Here is an 18,159-nt window from a genome sequence, read left to right on the forward strand (position 1 = left end):
TTAAGGATGTTTGTGACAGAAACGTAAAAGTTTGAGGCTTATGTCGTTAAATTAACTAATCCCTCCATATAAGCACGTGCAAGGCTGCAAGCCTTCTCAGGGGCAAAATGGTAAATTTTCTTTATCCTTCTCTTTTCTACAGTCAAAACATAATGAGCTCCACATATTGTTGTGTTGTATATCCATGGCTACACTAACACTCCACTCGTCTCTCCATAACCCTTTCTCTTCTCTCGCTTCTTCATCGGCTAATCATTATCAATCTTTGAATCAACTCTCTTTAATAAAACCAGAAATCTCCCATTGCTCTTGTTCTAGTAGAAGAAGGAAGATTCATAAACAGCCGACGGCGGCCATCATCACGAATTTCATTTTCATCCCACCATTTTTGTTTCTGAGTGGAAGCAACAGCTCTGCGTTTCAATTCGGTAGCAGACCTCTCGACACCCAAACTGTTCTTGCTACTGTCAGTGTTTTGGCTGCCATTGCCCTCTCTCTCTTTCTTGGATTTAAGGTTCGGAATCGCAAAATATCATTTTAATTTTTCTTATCAAAATAGCATTTCTATCATTATAATTAGCTTTGTTTGATTTGAATAGGGTGACCCTGTGCCATGTGATCGTTGTGCTGGCAATGGTAATCTCTCCGTCTCTCTCTCTTTTTGTGTAAATTTTGAATTTCATTTTGTAATGGCCTTATCAGTGGTACTATGTGTTGATCGAGTCCACCGAGTCAGTAATGGACTGATTGTTCTTCTTGTTCTTCGTAATGTTTGTGTAAGATGTAATCCTACTCTTGGAATAAACACATCCCCTTTTCTGTTTCTGCTGACAATCCATAGAAGGCAATTAGATCACATTCTAACTTTTTAGATTGACATAGTAATAGACATCTATGAGAAAGTAGGAGACTTTACCAGAAAAGTCAATGCTGATTTCTATCGTCATGCAGTTTCCGTTATCTTGTTTGTGCTAATAACTATGGCTTCTGTGATGGACGGACAGGTGGTACAAAATGCATCTTTTGTGACAATGGAAAAATGAAGGCTGAAACAGGCATTGTTGATTGTAAAGTGTGCAAGGGTGCTGGTAAGCATTTCTGAATTCAGATATGATTTGTATTGAAAAATAAATTTGACCAAAATCAACTCCTTCACTTTGTAAAGAGAATATAGCAGCTTCAAGGAAAGATAATCAGATTGATATGCTGCATGAAACAAATATTTGAAATGTGTTTGATCTCATGAAACTCAAAGCAAGTTCACTTTTCACAGGATTGGTGTTCTGCAAGAAGTGTGGAGGTTCTGGATATTCTAGACGACTATGAACTTTGTTCCGCACGGCTTCATGACATATTTTGTTCATGTCATCATTTGATAGACGAAACTTACCACCAAAAGCTTCAACAGTACTCTGTAGATCGTCCATTCTTCTTCTTCTTCTTTTCTTTTTCCTTTCCCATTCTTTCAGATGTATACTCGCGTTCTTATATAGTTGTAAAATGTGATGGAAGTAGCAAAGCATGTAAATCTTGTACAACTTTTGTTTTTCCAAATGTTCTCATCTCATGTTAAAAAATATATGAACGATCAGTTCAGTTACAATTATCAGTATTGGCATTGTGTTCTGGTTCTGCATTTTAAACAATTGATCGAGGTTTTGAGTTGGTGTCTCTAAAGTTGGTTTTGAATTTGGTATGCCCTGATCATATTTTACAAGCTTGTGGAAGCTGGCCGCTCATACATCTATTCACCACAATATGACGATGCCCTGACCATTCTAAAACCATGTATAGTAGAACCTCTGCAATACACGATACATTAATAAGCTCACAAAACTTACAATTTCGTCTAGTCCCAAAATCATGTTATACATATAATCGTATATCAATAAATTAGTAATGTCAACCTCAAAAAAAATAAAAAATAGTAAGGTCATGTATATTATTAAAATTATAGGTCCAATATCAAAGAGGTTCACCTGTATAAAAATAGAAAATGATGAACATATGGCTTATCATTCATTTTAGGACCTATAGTATATTATGGTTTTCAAAGCCCTAGGACCAATTTGGGGTTGCTTAAAACTTAAGACCAACTTCGGATTTTTTTGAAAACTTTAGGACCAATTTAGAATGTTTCTTAAACCTTTGGGACCAGATCCAACTCAAACGGTCGTTGAAATTCAAAGCTTCATTGATATCAACCGTTCATTCAAATCTCTGCCATCCGATAGAAAATACATTTCCCCTGCCCGCCTCTCTTAAATTCAAATTTTGTTTTCTCTTCATCGCATTCCCCAACAAAGCATACTCGAAAAAAAAATCCCACTCGATGCAAACGGTGAAGAGTGCAATCAAGAGCCGATTTGGCTTCCACGACAACCACCACCACGCCGCCGAGACTATCCCGTCAGTCCGGAGCACTCCCGATTTGCTTCTCAAATCGGCGTCAAGAGACAGTAGCTTCGCCCAATCTTCGGCCGTACGAAATCTCACTGACTGGGACGATGCTGGAACGACGACTGCTACTGGACCATTGCCGCCACTCCCGCCGCCTCCTCCCACTCAGAGCTTCGAGGTCTCAGAGGATCCATCTTTCTGGAAGGATCGTAATGTGCAGGTAGGTACTAACAGCTGCTGTTTTTGAGGTCGTAAAAGAATAAATCCCTATTTTCCGATAATGACTTTTTAAATTCAGCTCTCTAGGAAGTTCGAAATTCATAGGTGAAAATGAAATTCTAGGAGAGATTTGGAAGATTCCCTTTACATGGAGTAGTTAACAACTAGCAATTGAATTTGAATCAACTTTCCTGTGCCATTTCATTTGTCATCGCATGTGCTAATCTTTGCTTTGCAAATTCATGTTTAGGTGATTATAAGAATTCGACCTCTTAGTACTCCTGAGATATCTACACAAGGGTACAACAAGTGTGTGAGGCAAGAGAGTTCCCAAACTGTGACTTGGACTGGGCATCCAGAGTCGCGGTACACATTTGATCTCGTGGCAGATGAAAATGTTACCCAGGTAGACCTTTATCTGTATTACTTCAATTGGTTTAAGTGTTAGATGAAATTCGACTTGTTTAATTCCTTCAAATAATACCACAGGAGAAGTTATTCAAAGTGGCTGGATTGCCAATGGTTGAAAATTGCATGGCAGGATATAACAGTTGTATGTTTGCTTATGGCCAAGTGAGCTCCTAACTTTAATCTTTGTCCTTTGTTTTTTCCTTGTAGTGTTCAAAGTTTAACTTTTTCTTTTTCCTGCCTTTGGACATAGACTGGCAGTGGGAAGACTCATACAATGCTTGGAGATATTGAAGAAGGCACACGAAGACACAGTGTCAACTGTGGGATGACTCCCAGAGTCTTCGAATATCTATTCACTAGAATCCAAAAGGTACGGGGTGGAATATCTTTACATCTATTTCTCAATTCTCTACAAAAGTTTGGATTCTCTCGCGATTATTCTAAACGACTTTTAATAACTGTTATGTGGCAGGAAAAAGATGCACGTCAAGATGACAAGTTAAGGTTTATTTGTAAATGCTCATTTTTGGAAATATACAATGAGCAGATACTTGACCTTTTAGACCCATCATCTAGCAATTTACAGGTAAAAGTTAATCGTTTTTTTCCTCTATCGAAAGATTTCCTATCATGTTTCTTATTCACTTTCAAATTTTTGGTGATTGTGTTTTAGATAAGAGAAGACATTAAGAAAGGAGTTCATGTTGAGAATCTCAAGGAGATTGAAGTTAACTGTGCTCGAGATGTGATTCAACAACTGATTCAAGTATGAATTTCATCTTCTTCTCAACTTTAGCATTTTCTGTCAACACTTTTGGATCAATAAAGAGAATTAATCCGACGCCTTTATATTTTTTCAGGGTGCAGCGAATAGAAAGGTTGCTGCCACAAATATGAACCGTGCAAGCAGTCGCTCACACAGTGTATTTACATGTATCATCGAAAGCAAGGTAAATAATCGCTGAAGATGCTTCAATTTCTAAGTTTAGTAGTATTTAGCTGTAGTAATTCTGAGTTTAATTGCTTGTAATTGCCAGTGGGAATCTCAAGGAGTAACTCACCACCGGTTTGCTCGACTTAATCTTGTTGATTTGGCAGGCTCTGAAAGGTTTGTTGAAAGATGCAGGATATATGCTACTTAAATAAGCCAAAGCATGGGCTCAAATTTTTTTTTTGAAGTTTCATATTTTTTGTATGTTATAACCGCAGGCAGAAGAGTTCTGGTGCTGAAGGTGAGCGTTTGAAGGAAGCTACCAACATTAACAAGTCCCTTTCAACACTAGGGTGAGTGCATCCTCCATATTTATGAAATGAAAGCATAGGGGCGTGCGTGCGTGTTTTCTTTTCTTCTCTGTTTCTTTTTAGAAATAGCAATATTATTTGACTACATATTTTCTTTGCAGACTTGTGATAATGAACCTTGTCAGTATGTCCAATGGGAAGTCACTTCATGTTCCTTACCGAGATTCCAAGCTTACCTTTTTGCTTCAGGTAGCAAGCAATAAATCATTTTTTCTTAAGAAATTTGCCAGTTCTTTATTATTATATAATTGGTGCAAATCCTTTTTTTAAATCATTTCCAGGACTCACTTGGGGGAAATTCAAAAACAACAATAATCGCAAATATCAGCCCATCGAGTTGGTCAGTCAATACTCCTAATTATCTACCCTCTCTGTTGGTGCATATTTGTTTACCACTCTGCCCAGTGGCCATTGAAAAATTTTGGTGTTTCTTTCAGTCAATAATTCCGTCTTGCAATCAAATGCTTATATAAACTTAGTTGGTACTTTGATGTTGGTTTGTGGACCATTTTTCTTTCTTTTCAAGTAAAAATGAATGTTTGCAAACAATGAGCGTGATTTGTGTCACTTTTTGGCCTAAAGTTAAACCTGGGTTTGTTTAAACAATGCTTCAAATAATTTTTGTGTACCGATCATCAAGCTTGATATTTTAATATGTTTTCTGGCGGTCGTACAGTTATGACAGTTTTTTTTTTGGATCATCTGCAGTTGTTCATTGGAGACCTTAAGTACGTTGAAGTTTGCGCAGCGGGCTAAATTCATCAAAAACAATGTATGCTGCCATTGCATTTATTTTGTGGGCTTCTGCATTCATACTTTATTTACATCAGTTGGGTACTGATGTATGTAGTCAGTGTGAGCCAGTAAATGAGATGGCTTGTAGAGTTAAATTAAATAACATCTAACGCCTCTTTTCAGGCTATTGTGAACGAGGATGCATTGGGAGACGTTATTGCTATGAGAATGCAAATTCAACAGCTTAAGGTAACTTTTTTCTGATTGGAACTCCTTTCTACATCTACTGTATTTGACGACATGGGTAATTGATCAAAGTGCGATAATATTCAAATTTCTTCCACAGCAAGAGGTATCCCGACTTCAAGGCCTCGTAAGTGGCGGAGCTGGAAATCTTAACGGTGCTTTGGCCTTAAGCTTCCCAGCGTCTCCTGGATCTTTCAATTGGGAAGGGATTCATGAATCTTTTAGTCCACTTGCATGTGACAAAAGAAACTCTGTGGTATGCATGTTTCTATCTGAACAATAGTTTTTCTTATCGAGACTTGTTGTGTGACTAAGACTTTGTTGCATTTTTTGTTTTCAAAAAATATCTATTCACAGAAGAAAGACTATGAAGTGGCTTTGGTTGGAGCTTTCAGGAGAGAAAAAGAAAAGGACAGTGCTTTGCAGGCATTGACAGCTGAGAATCAGGCAGTGCTTCAACTGGTATATGCCTTGTGCTTTTATCACGACACCTTTTTTTTTTCCTTTCTATTTTTGCAGTTTCATTGAATAAAAGAAGAATGCTAGGAGTAAAATTTCTTAAAATTGAATCTAGTTTTTCTTTTAATTAGGCCAAGCAAAGAGAAGATGAGATACAAGGCTTGAAGATGAGGCTACGATTTCGAGAAGCAGATATTAAGAGGCTAGAAGCTGTTGCTTCGGGAAAACTTTCTGCAGAGACGCACTTATTGAAAGAGAAGGAAGAATACCTGAAGGAGATCAAGTTTCTACGCACCCAGAACCGGAATCCAGAAGTGACGAGATTTGCCATGGAAAACTTGCAGCTGAAAGAAGAAATTAGAAGGCATTTTCTGTCTCATTCTATTAGCTGCCAGTCACTTTTTATTTTGATTTCCTTTGCTTACCACCACCACCCAGTGTGCACGATCTCCTACTAATATTTAGTGTTCAAGGCCACTTAAACACTTGAAATATATCCCTGTCTGAAGATACTTTTATCAACTAAGCTGATGCTTATATTTAGTCTAATGTGCAGATTGAAGTCATTTTGTGAGGAAGGTGAACGAGATATGTTGAATGAACAAGTTATGCTATTACAGAACAAGGTGCAATCTTAATCTTTTAAATCCTTTAACTTCGGTCCTTGCAGCCAATAATTTCCTTATTTCTCACAACTCTGTTATCTATCAGCTGCTTGAAGCACTTGATTGGAAGCTCATGCATGACTCTGATTTGACTATGGTTCAGGTTTTTAATATATTCTTCTATTTTCCCCTAAGGTGATGAATTCAGCTGAAATGTAGAATGTAAATCACAAGTTGATTGTTGTATTTTACAGGAAGGAAATTCAGATATCATACCTGAAGTTCATACTGATGGTGATTTATTGCTTCCTGAACAGGTGAGATAAAGAGTTTTTTGAATGCTAGAATTTATGTATCGAATACAAACTTTTTTAAAATGTTTGCCTTACCGGATGAGACTTGATTAATGGACCGCAAGCAATGAACAGTTTTTGTGCTGTACTTTTTCGATGTGAAAATACCCAGCCCCTGAACTTTTATGGGTAATGATTAATGAAGATTTATATTTGATGCAGGAGCCAAGATCTCCGCGGCATTCTTCAATTAATGTGGAAAATGATTTCCTTCGCACTCAGGTAGGCAGATGGTGGAAAACTTTTTAATTTTTGGTTCGAATTTGATTTGTCAGAATGTTTAGAAGGTTTAATCATCTTGCTTGCTGTTGTAGGCTATCCAAAACCAAACTGAAATGGATACACTATGCAAACAACTGGAGTTCTGCATTGAAGAAAAAGAAAAATTGAAGAGGTAGTTCTCAGTGCTTCATTTGTTAATTTTTCGACCTTTAAGTATTTTTATTTTATTAATTTACTTTTTCAATTATGCATGAATGTAACAGACAAGTCAATGATTTGGTTAAGCAACTAGATGAAGAGAGATATCAACAGCCATGAAAGAAGAATCATGTCAGATTGAACTGCCTTTTTCATCAACTGACATGCCAATTGTAAGTTACAATGACCAAATGGAGCTGAAAACAATGGTAGACGCCATTTCTGCAGCAAGTCAAAGGGAAGCACAAGCTCACGAGACAGCAATTATATTGTCTGAAGAGAATGACAAGTTGCGCCTGAAGCTTAATGATCTGCTAAAGGATAACGAACGACTAATTGGGTTGTATGAAAAAGCAGCAGCAGAAAGTCAATTCAAGAACCTGAATGAAACTGAAAGAGTTCCAAGAAAAATGCATGGAACAAGAGAATGAAATGACTATGAAGGTTGATAACTTGGAGCATCAGCTTATGGAACTGCATGAGGAAAATGAAAAATTGTTGAGCTTGTATGAAAATGCCATGCGTGAGAGGGATGAATACAAAAGAATCATTTCCGATGGTCAGAACAGGTCTGGAGAAGAAAAACAGAATACAAAGGATTTAAATGCAGTGAAAATGAAACTCGATGCAGCACAGGAAAAGCTTTCTGATTCTTCACAAACAATTAATGTTATTGGCACTCTCGAGAAAGCATTCAGTGACATTGACGAGATTTCAAAAGAAATTGAAGCAGTGGAAGTTGATGTTCAGTTGAAAAGGCAACAATTAGATGTCCTCGAAACAGTTTCTTCGGAGATGCAGGAAAGAAAATGCGTGACTGACAAGAAGTTATGTGCACTCAAAAACTCTCTTTCCAGCTTGTCTTCATCAGTGGCTTACTTTGAACAGCGAGAGGCTCGAGCAAGATCAAAGGTTGCACATTCATCATCTTTTGTTGCTCAGAAGAAAGAGGAATTGGCCCGACTTCACTCCTGCGGAGAAAAAACAAAGCGTTCACTGCAAACAGTTCAACAATCTGAAGTTGAATTAAGAAACATCCTTGCATTAGCGAAATCGAAGCTGGAGGAAGAAAGCCGAAGACAGGAAAATGAAAAGGTTCTATTTGCCATAGACAATATTGAGAAAATAGATCCATCACAGAAAAGTTACATTTTAGGTGGTAACGCCATGGAGTTGCTGAAGTCTGAAGAAGATAAAAGAAAACTGCAAAATGAGATCAAGCAAGGCCGAGAAAAACTTGGAGAAATCAGAAGGGAAGTAGATGAACTGAGTAAGAAATCCGAGAAGATAGAGAAAACGATTTGTGCTGTTCGGATGGAAATAGAGAAAGGTGGCAGAGTTGTGGAGGAGTTAGAGTTTGCACTACAAATTGTGATCCAAGAAAAGGAAACTCTATTGGCTGTGAAAGAAGACGGAAAGGCTGAAATAGACAGTATGATTCTTGAATATTTGCAGAATATGTTCGAGGCAGACTTGAAGAACGCGGAGATGGAAATTTTGGAAGACGAACTACAGCTCGGAGTGATGAGAACAAAAGAGTTACAAATGCTGAAGGTTACAGCAGCCAAGAAGATGGCTGAATTGTCGGAGGACGAGAGGCTAAGTTCATGCTTTGTATCTAAACAAATGGAAGAAATGCTACAAAGTGCCAGGATGTCTGTTATGGAGGCAAATACATTACTTGCACAGTAAAAAAGTGAAGTCTTCCTTCACAGTGTTTTGTTATTTCACAAAAGGCAAAATAAAATACTCTCATGTAATTTTCCTGTCATTTCCTCTTATTCAATGACTAATGTAATTGGCTCTACAGACATAACTCTAACCATCGGTCCTTGTTGGTCTTGTTTTATTTTAAATATTTTGAGCTTGGAATCAATCGAGCTGCCGATCCAACCTTAAAATCTATATTTCCAATCTTGACTTGTCAACGTCTTAGAAGAAGTTAGAATCAAGAGTTTCTCCAAGTACATAATAGGAGTATAATATGAGTATTGACAATAGATGTTGGCTCATGGTCAACGATTGATCCTTGACTTTGAATTCTGGGTTGACATTTCTTCTTGACTTGTCAAAAAAGATGGTTCAACGATCAGTCCATTTTACTAGTGTTTTCTCCTTTCGGACGAAATAATAATAATTTGGCTTGTAATTGAACTGTTGTGATTTGTGAAACAAGAACGAAAACTTGCGTCGGTACGGTCCGCTTCGGAACAAGAACCGAACCGAACCAAACCGAACTGAATCTGAATCAGATTAAAATCGAATCAAATTAGTTAATGCTGTCTCGGTTTCAGAATCGAATTTTTATATTACCATTTCTGTTCTTATTTTTTTCAAAATTATAAGGAATCATCGAATCGAAGCCGTTCATTTTAAGAAAAAAAAACTTTACGATTTCGGTTCGGCTGTACAAATTTAAGAACCGTGAATCGGACCGAATCGAACCGGACTGTGACATGTTTGCCTCGACGTAAAAGTCTGACAAGGCGGCGGCAACGCAAGCAAGTCAACAAACATCCTAAAAACTGTTTTTTAGCATTACGAAGCAAACTCGAAAGCGCTAGTCAGGGGCATTATTGTAAAATACGCTGTGTTTTTCGGTGAGCAAACAGACCAAACCAAACACACCTCATTACTTTATTTGTATTACAAAACGAACGAATTAGTAGAACGACGCGATTTGAGAGTTTTCCATTTTCGATTTGGATTCTGCAAATAAAATAATCCAAAATTTAATTATTCGATTTCTCTTTTCAATCTCTTATACTCTTCTAGTTTTTGTTTGATCGCGTATTGTTTTTTCTTCGATCTGGTAAAATTAATACAAAATTGTGAAAGATGTTTAACGGAATGATGGATCCCGAGTTGATCAAACTCGCTCAAGAGCAGATGAGCCGCATGTCTCCGGCCGAGATGGCACGGATCCAACAACAGGTTAGACTCAGATATACATTTTTGTTTTTTAATTTTACTTTGTTTGTATTTTTTGATTTGTTCGGGATTGGATTGCTAGAAAGAACACATGTGCGGTGTAATGAATGGGTAGCTTGTTTGTTTGCTTTTGATTGATCGTTATTTGCAATCTTGCTGTAACAGATGATGTCTAATCCTGAATTGATGAGAATGGCATCAGAAAGCATGCAGAACATGAGACTTGAAGACTTGAGACATGCTGCTGAGCAATTGAAGCATACTCGCCCTGAAGAGATGGCGGAGATTGGCGAGAAAATGGCTAAAGCTTCTCCCAGAAGAGATTGCTGCTATTCGTAAACCGAGCTGATGCTCAGATGAGTTACGAATTAAATGCAGCTGAGATGTTGAAGAAACAGGTAATTATAAGCTTGGAACTTTACTTAATTGATTATTTTAATTACTACATGTTACTAAATTTCGTCCATGAAGGGCTGCATTAAATCGATGCTTCAAATTTACTCTTGCAAGCTCTATGTATACTCATACTGTATTTGTAGGTTATCAAACTTCTTGCAAATTTATTTAACTTTGGTAGAGCTGAGACACTCTATCAACTTTATATGCATTCTTTATATATGTAAATTCAAAGTAAACAAATTCTTCAATACTATAATTTTTTGGGGGTAAATTCCACCAAGTTATTTTGCATTTAAAATGGTCACTAGTCAAATGTTCGTTTTAATTATTTTTGTGCATGTATGGTGAATCATGAGTGTAAAATTAATTTTGCCAGGGAAATGAATTTCACAGCAAAGGAATGTTCAATGAGGCCATGCAAAAAATATGTACTTGTAAGACAGACACACCCTTGCTCCCTTTCCTTTGCTCAATATACAATTCTTGAACTTGTCTTTTCTATGTTTATTCTGGTGGATAAATGTATGACTGTCATCTTTGAAATGTTTAGGCAAAGAAGAACCTTCAAGGAGTTCCATCATCTAAAGGCAAAACACTTCTTTTGGCCTGCTCTCTGAACCTGATGTCGTGTTACCTGAAAACAAGGCAGTACACTGAGTGCGTACAAGAAGGTTCTGAGGTATTGGCAGTCTTTATCTCTCTTCTGTTTCCATGATAGGAAGTAACTTTGATGATACATTATGATCTACCTGGTCATGTGGTCACTTAAAGTTACTTCGGTATTTGCTTGGCAAGACTACCAAATAAACTCTCCTAAACACGAATTATGAAGCAGGTCAAAACTGCAATCTTAGCATTCACTACATGATATCACACGGAATAAATATATATTATGAATTAGAGTTTATTGTTTGGACAATAAAAAACATAAGCTAATCTAAGCCCGGATGCTTGTCTTTTAGCGCTGCCCTCCTTTTGTTCAGACTTTTTTGTTTTGCTGCTTCTTCTGATTAAATCACCGCACTTCAGGTTCTGGCATATGATGCAAGGAATGTCAAAGCTCTTTACCGGAGGGGTCAAGCATACAAAGAGCTAGGCATGCTCGAGGTGAGTCTATTTTGAAGACATATATGAGTTGTTAGTAGTTGTTGCATATTTGTTTTTCTCAACTTTGGGGCAATTATGTGATCATCGTATCCTCTGATGGGGTTTTTTAAAAAAATTTAGGATGCTGTCTCTGATTTGAGTAAAGCATATGAAGTTTCCCCCGAGATGAAACTATTGCAGAGGTCTTAAGGTATTTCTTTTTTTTTAGGATCGTGGACATTTAATAGAGCATTCTTTCACACCATGCTTTTTGTCAAACGTGTATATACGGCTTTTTAACTTGTTCATTATTTATACAGGGATGCCAAGGAAAAGTTGCCAGAGGGAAGTGGTCAAAGTGGGCGAAGAGGTAAGATGTTTCCATTATTTAGTTTCTTCACCTTTGTAAAAGTAGTAAACAATCTTGTGAGATCATTTGTTTTGAATTTGAAGCAATGAAGCATTATTAGTTGTTTTATGTTGCTTCATTCGCAAAAATTTACTCTTTTCCCCTGCTTGCCTCATAGGACTGGTGATTGAAGAAATAACTGAAGAAGTTGAAACCGTTTCTTCTAAAGGCAATCCAAATTCATCTGCAGAACCCTCAATTAAACTGCAACAGGAAAGTTCTGGTGCGGGTAGGGTTGTGAACCCTGGAACTTGTCAACCAATTCAGAGTGTTTGCAAACGCTGAAAGATGATCCAGAGGCTATAAGGTTCATTCATTATTCTTTGTAGAAGATACAAACTCCTCTTATTTGTCCTTTTTCCTTGACTCTCAACTATTTAAGTTTACATGACCTCTGTCATACTCATCCTACCTTGGTAGTCACCAGAGCCTAATTTAGTACAATGACGGTTTTTACTTTGGTTTTCACCGAAATGTTTATTCCTTTGGATTTGTAGATCATTCCAAAACTTGATGTCTAATGCTGATCCAAACACCTTAGCTGCATTGAGTGGTGGGAAAGGGTGGCGAGGTTTCTCCTGACATGTTTAAGGCTGCCTCTAGTATGATCAGCAATATGTCACCTGAAGAACTTCAACGAATGCTTCAGATGGCTTCCTCATTTCAGGGGGAAAACCCATTTACGAGTGGGGGTTCTTCAAATTCAGGTGCGATTCCTCCAAATATGCCCCCTGAAATGCTCAAAACAGCATCAGATATGATGAGTAAGATGCCACCAGACGAGCTTCAGAAATGTTTGAAATGGCTTCTAATTTGAGAAGTAAGGATTCAGCTCCTGTAGCATCATCTTCAAACACCAATGGACCAAGGTTGTCGGAATCTTTGGAGAGTTCCACAATCAACAGGAACAATGTTGTTGGGGAAACGAGTTCTTCCAGTAGTTTATTTTCGAATCCCTAGAGGCGATTCTATTCCAAACTTCGCATCATCCACTGGGGATTTACAAGAGCAGATGAGAAACCAAATGAAAGATCCAGCTATGCGCCAGGTGTGTTGTCTGCTTCCATACATTTTCATATTTTCTAACGTCTAGTCGTCTACGAGAACTAACCATTTGGTTAAATGCAATATTTTCAGATGTTCTCATCGATGATGAAGAATATGAGCCCTGAAATGATGGCAAACATGAGTGAACAGTTCGGGATGAAGCTTTCTCCAGAGGATGCCGCAAAAGCTCAACAAGCCATGGCATCGTTATCCCCTGAGGACTTGGATAAAATGGTAAAATTTATCATTATGGCTACATGTAGATAGATTTTGTAGGTTCTCTTATTTGGAAAGCTTCTTTGATTCAAAACAATATGTTAAATCCTTGTCCGTATGTTTCCATTTCAGATGCGTTGGCTGATAGATTACAGAGAGGAGTCGAGAAAGCAAAGAAGACAAAGAATTGGTTGCTAGGAAGACCTGGTATGATCCTGGCCATAGTAATGCTTATACTTGCCGTAATCCTACACTGGCTCGGCTTTATTGGTGGCAAGTAGATGGAATTATAACCTTTCTTCTGCTTGGTAGTTTTTCCATACTAAAGTTGTTCACTCAGTGGAAAGTAAAAAGTAAAAAAACAGAACTGACAAACCCACGACTGTTTTTTTCCTTCTTTCGTGATCAGAATCCAAAAGTGCACAAGGCTCCAGTTATATGAAATTAATTCATTTGTCTTGTTGCCATTTGTTTTCTGTTTACTATTTTTGACTGCCATTTGTTTTCTGTTTACTATTTTTGACTGCCATTATTGGTTTCATTCATTTTTCTTTTTAGAAAGTGCATTTAAAGACTGATATGACTGACATTCATTGGCTGTTGCTTATTAAATGTGTTATTAGGAAAATAGTAATCAAATTAATTTTGCCCAAATCACTATTTTCCACGTGTTGTATCTGTAAATTTAAATTGAATCAAACTTGGAGCATGAGGCATGGAATGGCTTTGTTAAACTTTTTCGTGATTAAATCTCAAGTATATATCTATTTTTCGGAGAAATATTTTATTATTAAAAGACAAATGATGATTTGAGGGATAACAGCTAGCAGTTAGGTGGTTTTAACTTTTATTCTTTCCGTCTTAGATGTAAATTTTCATATTAAAAAATTTATATCTATTTTAAAACGAAAATAATAAATTTAAACATGGATTAATTTATATGTATTTTTTCATAAATATTTTATATTGGTATATTTGGCTATAATTTTTTATTATTATTTTGAAAGTGAAAATATATACCAATAAAACTGCACCTAAAATTTTTTCGTCAACATGACCCGAATTATAGTGTATTACGTCTTCCATCTACGAGAACCATTCAATTATGTGTTGGATGCTACTTTATTTATCAGCTACAAAAAATGATTTTAGTTAATCTTTTACTTAATTTTTTAAATCTTTTTTTTTTGATAATTAATTTTTAAAGCTAGTAATTTATTTATATATTGAGAGATAATGTTGCCATCATATACACGTCATCTTGCCGGGTGTCAAACATCGGCTGGTTGTTTCTGCTGACTACGTCTTATATATCATCGTTAACTTAAACCGAAGACCCAAATACTAATACTATCGAATTTTGTTTATCAAAAAAAAATATATGAATATCGAATTTTGAAAATTATTTACGGAAATTGGATTTCGAATTTTTAAAAATTACTATCTAAATCAGATACTCGCGGATCAAATACATTTTCTCCCCTTTCTTATGACCTTTAATGCACCTTAATTAGAGGGAATTCACTTTTTATATCTTCAATCAAATCCCTCGAATTTGAATTTCAAAGAATAATTATGGTTGAAATGATTTACTCCTTAAATAGATTAGCTTAATTCAACTCAAAGGACTGCTTAATCCAAAAATTAGTTGAGAATAATTAAAAAATTAATTAAATCTTGTTTTAAAAGGTGAGAAGTAACTTGCATTGCCGTTGACAGGCAAATAAAATAAGCACGTTTACTACAAAATATAAGTTTTAATTTAATTTTAAAAAAATAAAGAAACTAGTAGTAATTAAATTCAAAAAAAAAAATAAAAATAATAAAGAAACTAATTAACTGCCGGGCAGCGTGACTCGTGGCATCTAGATTTTTCTTGATTCAAAAACTAAAAAGGAACAACCCAACCCACCAAACCCAGTTTCTTTCTCATCGGAGAGAGAGAATCAATATATATTATAGCCTCTCCTATTTCTCCGGCAACAAAATCCAACTCGAAATCTGTTTGATTTGATTTCAGTCTATTCATATCTCTGCATTATCCGTTTTTAAATTCCCAGCAAACCCCCTTTTCCTTCGTTTTCTAATCTCTTTCTCTCTCGAATAGTACAGAAACCATCCAACAAGAGAGAGGAAGAGAAGTAACCGGAAAATGACGCCGCCGCTGAAATCATTTTCCCCTCCTAGAATCTGATTCTTCTTTTCTTGACTTCGTTCGATTCGAATAAGAACCATGGCTCGGCAGATTATGATACGATCACCGGCGGTCGATTACCGTCGACGAAAAACATTACTATCGTCATCGTCGTCCTCACTTTCTCCCGCCGATACACGTACTAAAGTAATCAGAACAAAATCCGATATCTACCACAATCATCACAACAACAATAACAAGAATAAGAAATTCGGGGAATTCGTGGGAGGGACAGCGGCGGAGTGCGCGGCGGTCTGTTGTTGCGGTCCGTGTGCGGTGATGAACTCCTGGTGATGGCGGTTTACACGGTGCCGGCCGGGCTCTGTAGGAAGGCATGGCGGCGTAGGAGACAAAAACGAATCAGAATGATGAGGAAGACTAATAATAACAATGGGCTTAGTGGGCTTGGGATCGTCTTGTCCAGGCCCAATTCGACTGGGCCCATTAACGTCGCCAGTTATCGGCAGCGGCGGCGTGGAGGACGAAGTCGTTAATGGCGGTAGCGGGAAGGAAGAGAAGATGGATATGATCAAGGAAGAAGGCGGTGGTGACGTGGCGGAAGGAGATAAGAACACGTCGGCGGTTGATATAGAGGAGGAGATGTGGGACAAGTTTTACGGGCAAGGGTTTTGGAGGAGCTCCTCCCAGAGAGACGAGGATGGATCTACCAGTCGGATGCTTGCCTGAAAATGGGTCAAAAAGGATGTTGACCAATCTGGTGGGGCCCCTTTCTCTGGGTTTGTAAGTACAGTAGTTTCTATCAGAGAGCGATTGTGGATGCCGAGGATTGGGTAGATGAATTTTGTGGGGTCCATAAAGTTGGGTCCTTTTGGGAATGGAAATTGAATTTGACTGTGAATAGGATGATGATGTTGATACTTCTCCTACTACTTTTTTCTTCTTTTGCTGGGTTGTAGTACTTATTAGGATCCTGCTTTTGCAGTTCTGGTTCTCAATGCATGTATTATCTGATCAAACTCAGAATCATATGAATAATAATGGCTGTCCAGCTCTCAAATTTAAAATCACCACTTCGATTTTAGCTATTTGATGTATCCTTAGCGATTGTGTTTAGAACAGATGTGGTGTTCTTTTCATAACACTCTTAAGTCTTGACAATGAAAGTAGTCGCTTACTCTTATCTTTGCTGAGGAGATTTGGTTGGAGCTGAACTAAGAGACATAATGCCCTAAGCAGAGCACCAGTCAATGGAAGTTTGTTTTCCTAATACCAGATGTTAGTTATATACATACACCCATTAGAATTTGTTTTTCTTGTGAGTTGTGACAAAACTGTTTTGCATGTATATACAATGTAGATCAGATAAACGAACACAAACCTCTGTTTTGTAATGATAATCTTATATTACCTTACATGCCTGACCGAAACCTCCAGCTCCGAACATTATCTGAATGCATCAGCTCCCCAAATACCCTTTAGATCATATTTCTACACGTTTTTCTTCTTATGTTTTTATTTTGTGATGAATCTAGTTGGAAATTCTAGTTCGTGGGGGTAAGATGTTAAGAAGGAGTATAGAAAGAAAGAATCAGTCCAAATGAATGAACAGAGTTACCGAGTTGTAGTTTAGTTATAGACTTGAAGATCTTGCCGAGTTGTAGTTTTGTTAAGAATATATCCCTAGTTGTATGGTTGTTCAAATTATCCCGAGTTATAGGCTTATTTAGCATATTCCGAGCTGTCGACATTATAAAATCTATGTCTATAGTTTCGTCTAGAAAGGGAAATTAAAAAGAAAGGGTCTTTACAATATAGCTAGTGCGGAATCTAGTAACCTTTTTGACATGGAACTCGGGCTAGACTGACCGATTTCAACCAACTGATCCCATTTGATACTCCAATTAAATTGTAATGTACAGTAAAATGGCCAAGGGAGATAAAGCAATCTCAAACCCTTTTGAATTCTCTGAATTTATAATTTCAAAATATCATTAATTTTCTTGTAGGTCAATGTCTATTCAAAATATGTTCGAAGCAATACATCGTTAGTTCATAGGTGGATCATCGTGAGTTTCAAAGAGCATCTAATCAATCCACTTTTGTCTCTAATAATTACAGTATCATGTTATTAATTAGTTTCTTGTTAATTACAATTAATTTATCTCTTCCAATATGCAAGCAGCAGTGAGCGTATTTTTCGCAGCTTTAGCATTCCTATCATTGAGCTTTGCAGGGTTAATAACATGGCAAGCAGTTGATGGAATTATACATGCACACTGGGGAAGTCCAATTCACACTATCGTGCTTTTGTTTGCAGACATTAGTTTTCTTTGTATATGCATTTGCTTTCGGATCTCTAGCTTTTGTAGCCTTCTTCAGGTTTTTCACTGAAGCCTTTAGTTGCTTCAACAATGGTGTCATTGATGATGATCATGCAGATCGGCTAAATCTTCCGCCGGCGGCAGCACTCTCTGCCAATAACAAGGTTGTGCCGATGGCTTCATCGGATGCAGCCGTTATGCCGGTTTAGAACAGGAAAAATATGGAACATGATCACTAATTGATGTCTTATTTTTGAGAAATTATTATGTTTGATGAGGCTTTGAGCACTTAATTAAGCTTAATTTAGTTTGTTATTATTAAGAAATATTTTATCTTGTGTTTGACGTACCTGTAGTTTATATTCCGGCATCGGTTATTAAGTAATGAAAGCTCGTATATCTTATTAATCAAATCGTTCAAATTATATATTTTATAGTCGAATTT

At 37.0% G+C, this 18,159-nt stretch overlaps 3 protein-coding genes across 3 annotated transcripts; all 3 read left to right on the forward strand.

Annotated features, from left to right (window-relative positions):
* Nucleotides 1-184: 184 nt before the first annotated feature.
* Nucleotides 185-1,326, forward strand: LOC139884695 (uncharacterized). The gene is made up of 4 exons (XM_071868689.1): nt 185-514; nt 600-636; nt 1,005-1,088; nt 1,274-1,326. The coding sequence occupies exons 1-4, from the start codon at nt 185-187 to the stop codon at nt 1,324-1,326; spliced, it is 504 nt and encodes a 167-aa protein (XP_071724790.1).
* Nucleotides 1,327-2,332: 1,006 nt separating this feature from the next.
* LOC139884699 (kinesin-like protein KIN-12E) lies at nt 2,333-17,923 on the forward strand. The gene is given in 26 exon segments (XM_071868695.1): nt 2,333-2,620; nt 2,870-3,025; nt 3,109-3,192; nt 3,281-3,400; nt 3,503-3,616; nt 3,704-3,796; nt 3,891-3,980; nt 4,068-4,138; nt 4,240-4,314; nt 4,434-4,521; nt 4,614-4,672; nt 5,041-5,104; nt 5,251-5,316; nt 5,414-5,569; nt 5,671-5,775; nt 5,904-6,136; nt 6,329-6,398; nt 6,484-6,540; nt 6,632-6,694; nt 6,893-6,952; nt 7,045-7,124; nt 7,216-7,267; nt 7,270-7,544; nt 7,546-8,833; nt 17,209-17,223; nt 17,711-17,923. Coding segments are annotated over 26 exon segments (4,035 nt in total).
* LOC139884692 (outer envelope protein 61-like) lies at nt 9,989-13,519 on the forward strand. Its single transcript, XM_071868688.1, is given in 19 exon segments — nt 9,989-10,084; nt 10,247-10,396; nt 10,399-10,479; nt 10,857-10,901; nt 10,903-10,914; nt 11,031-11,159; nt 11,510-11,587; nt 11,708-11,747; nt 11,750-11,777; nt 11,887-11,936; nt 12,094-12,225; nt 12,228-12,282; nt 12,473-12,530; nt 12,532-12,763; nt 12,766-12,929; nt 12,931-13,023; nt 13,113-13,256; nt 13,371-13,377; nt 13,380-13,519. Coding segments are annotated over 19 exon segments (1,734 nt in total).
* Nucleotides 17,924-18,159: the final 236 nt, after the last annotated feature.

Source organism: Rutidosis leptorrhynchoides, unplaced genomic scaffold (genome assembly GCF_046630445.1).
Source record: "Rutidosis leptorrhynchoides isolate AG116_Rl617_1_P2 unplaced genomic scaffold, CSIRO_AGI_Rlap_v1 contig589, whole genome shotgun sequence".
Classification (NCBI taxonomy): Eukaryota; Viridiplantae; Streptophyta; class Magnoliopsida; order Asterales; family Asteraceae; genus Rutidosis; species Rutidosis leptorrhynchoides.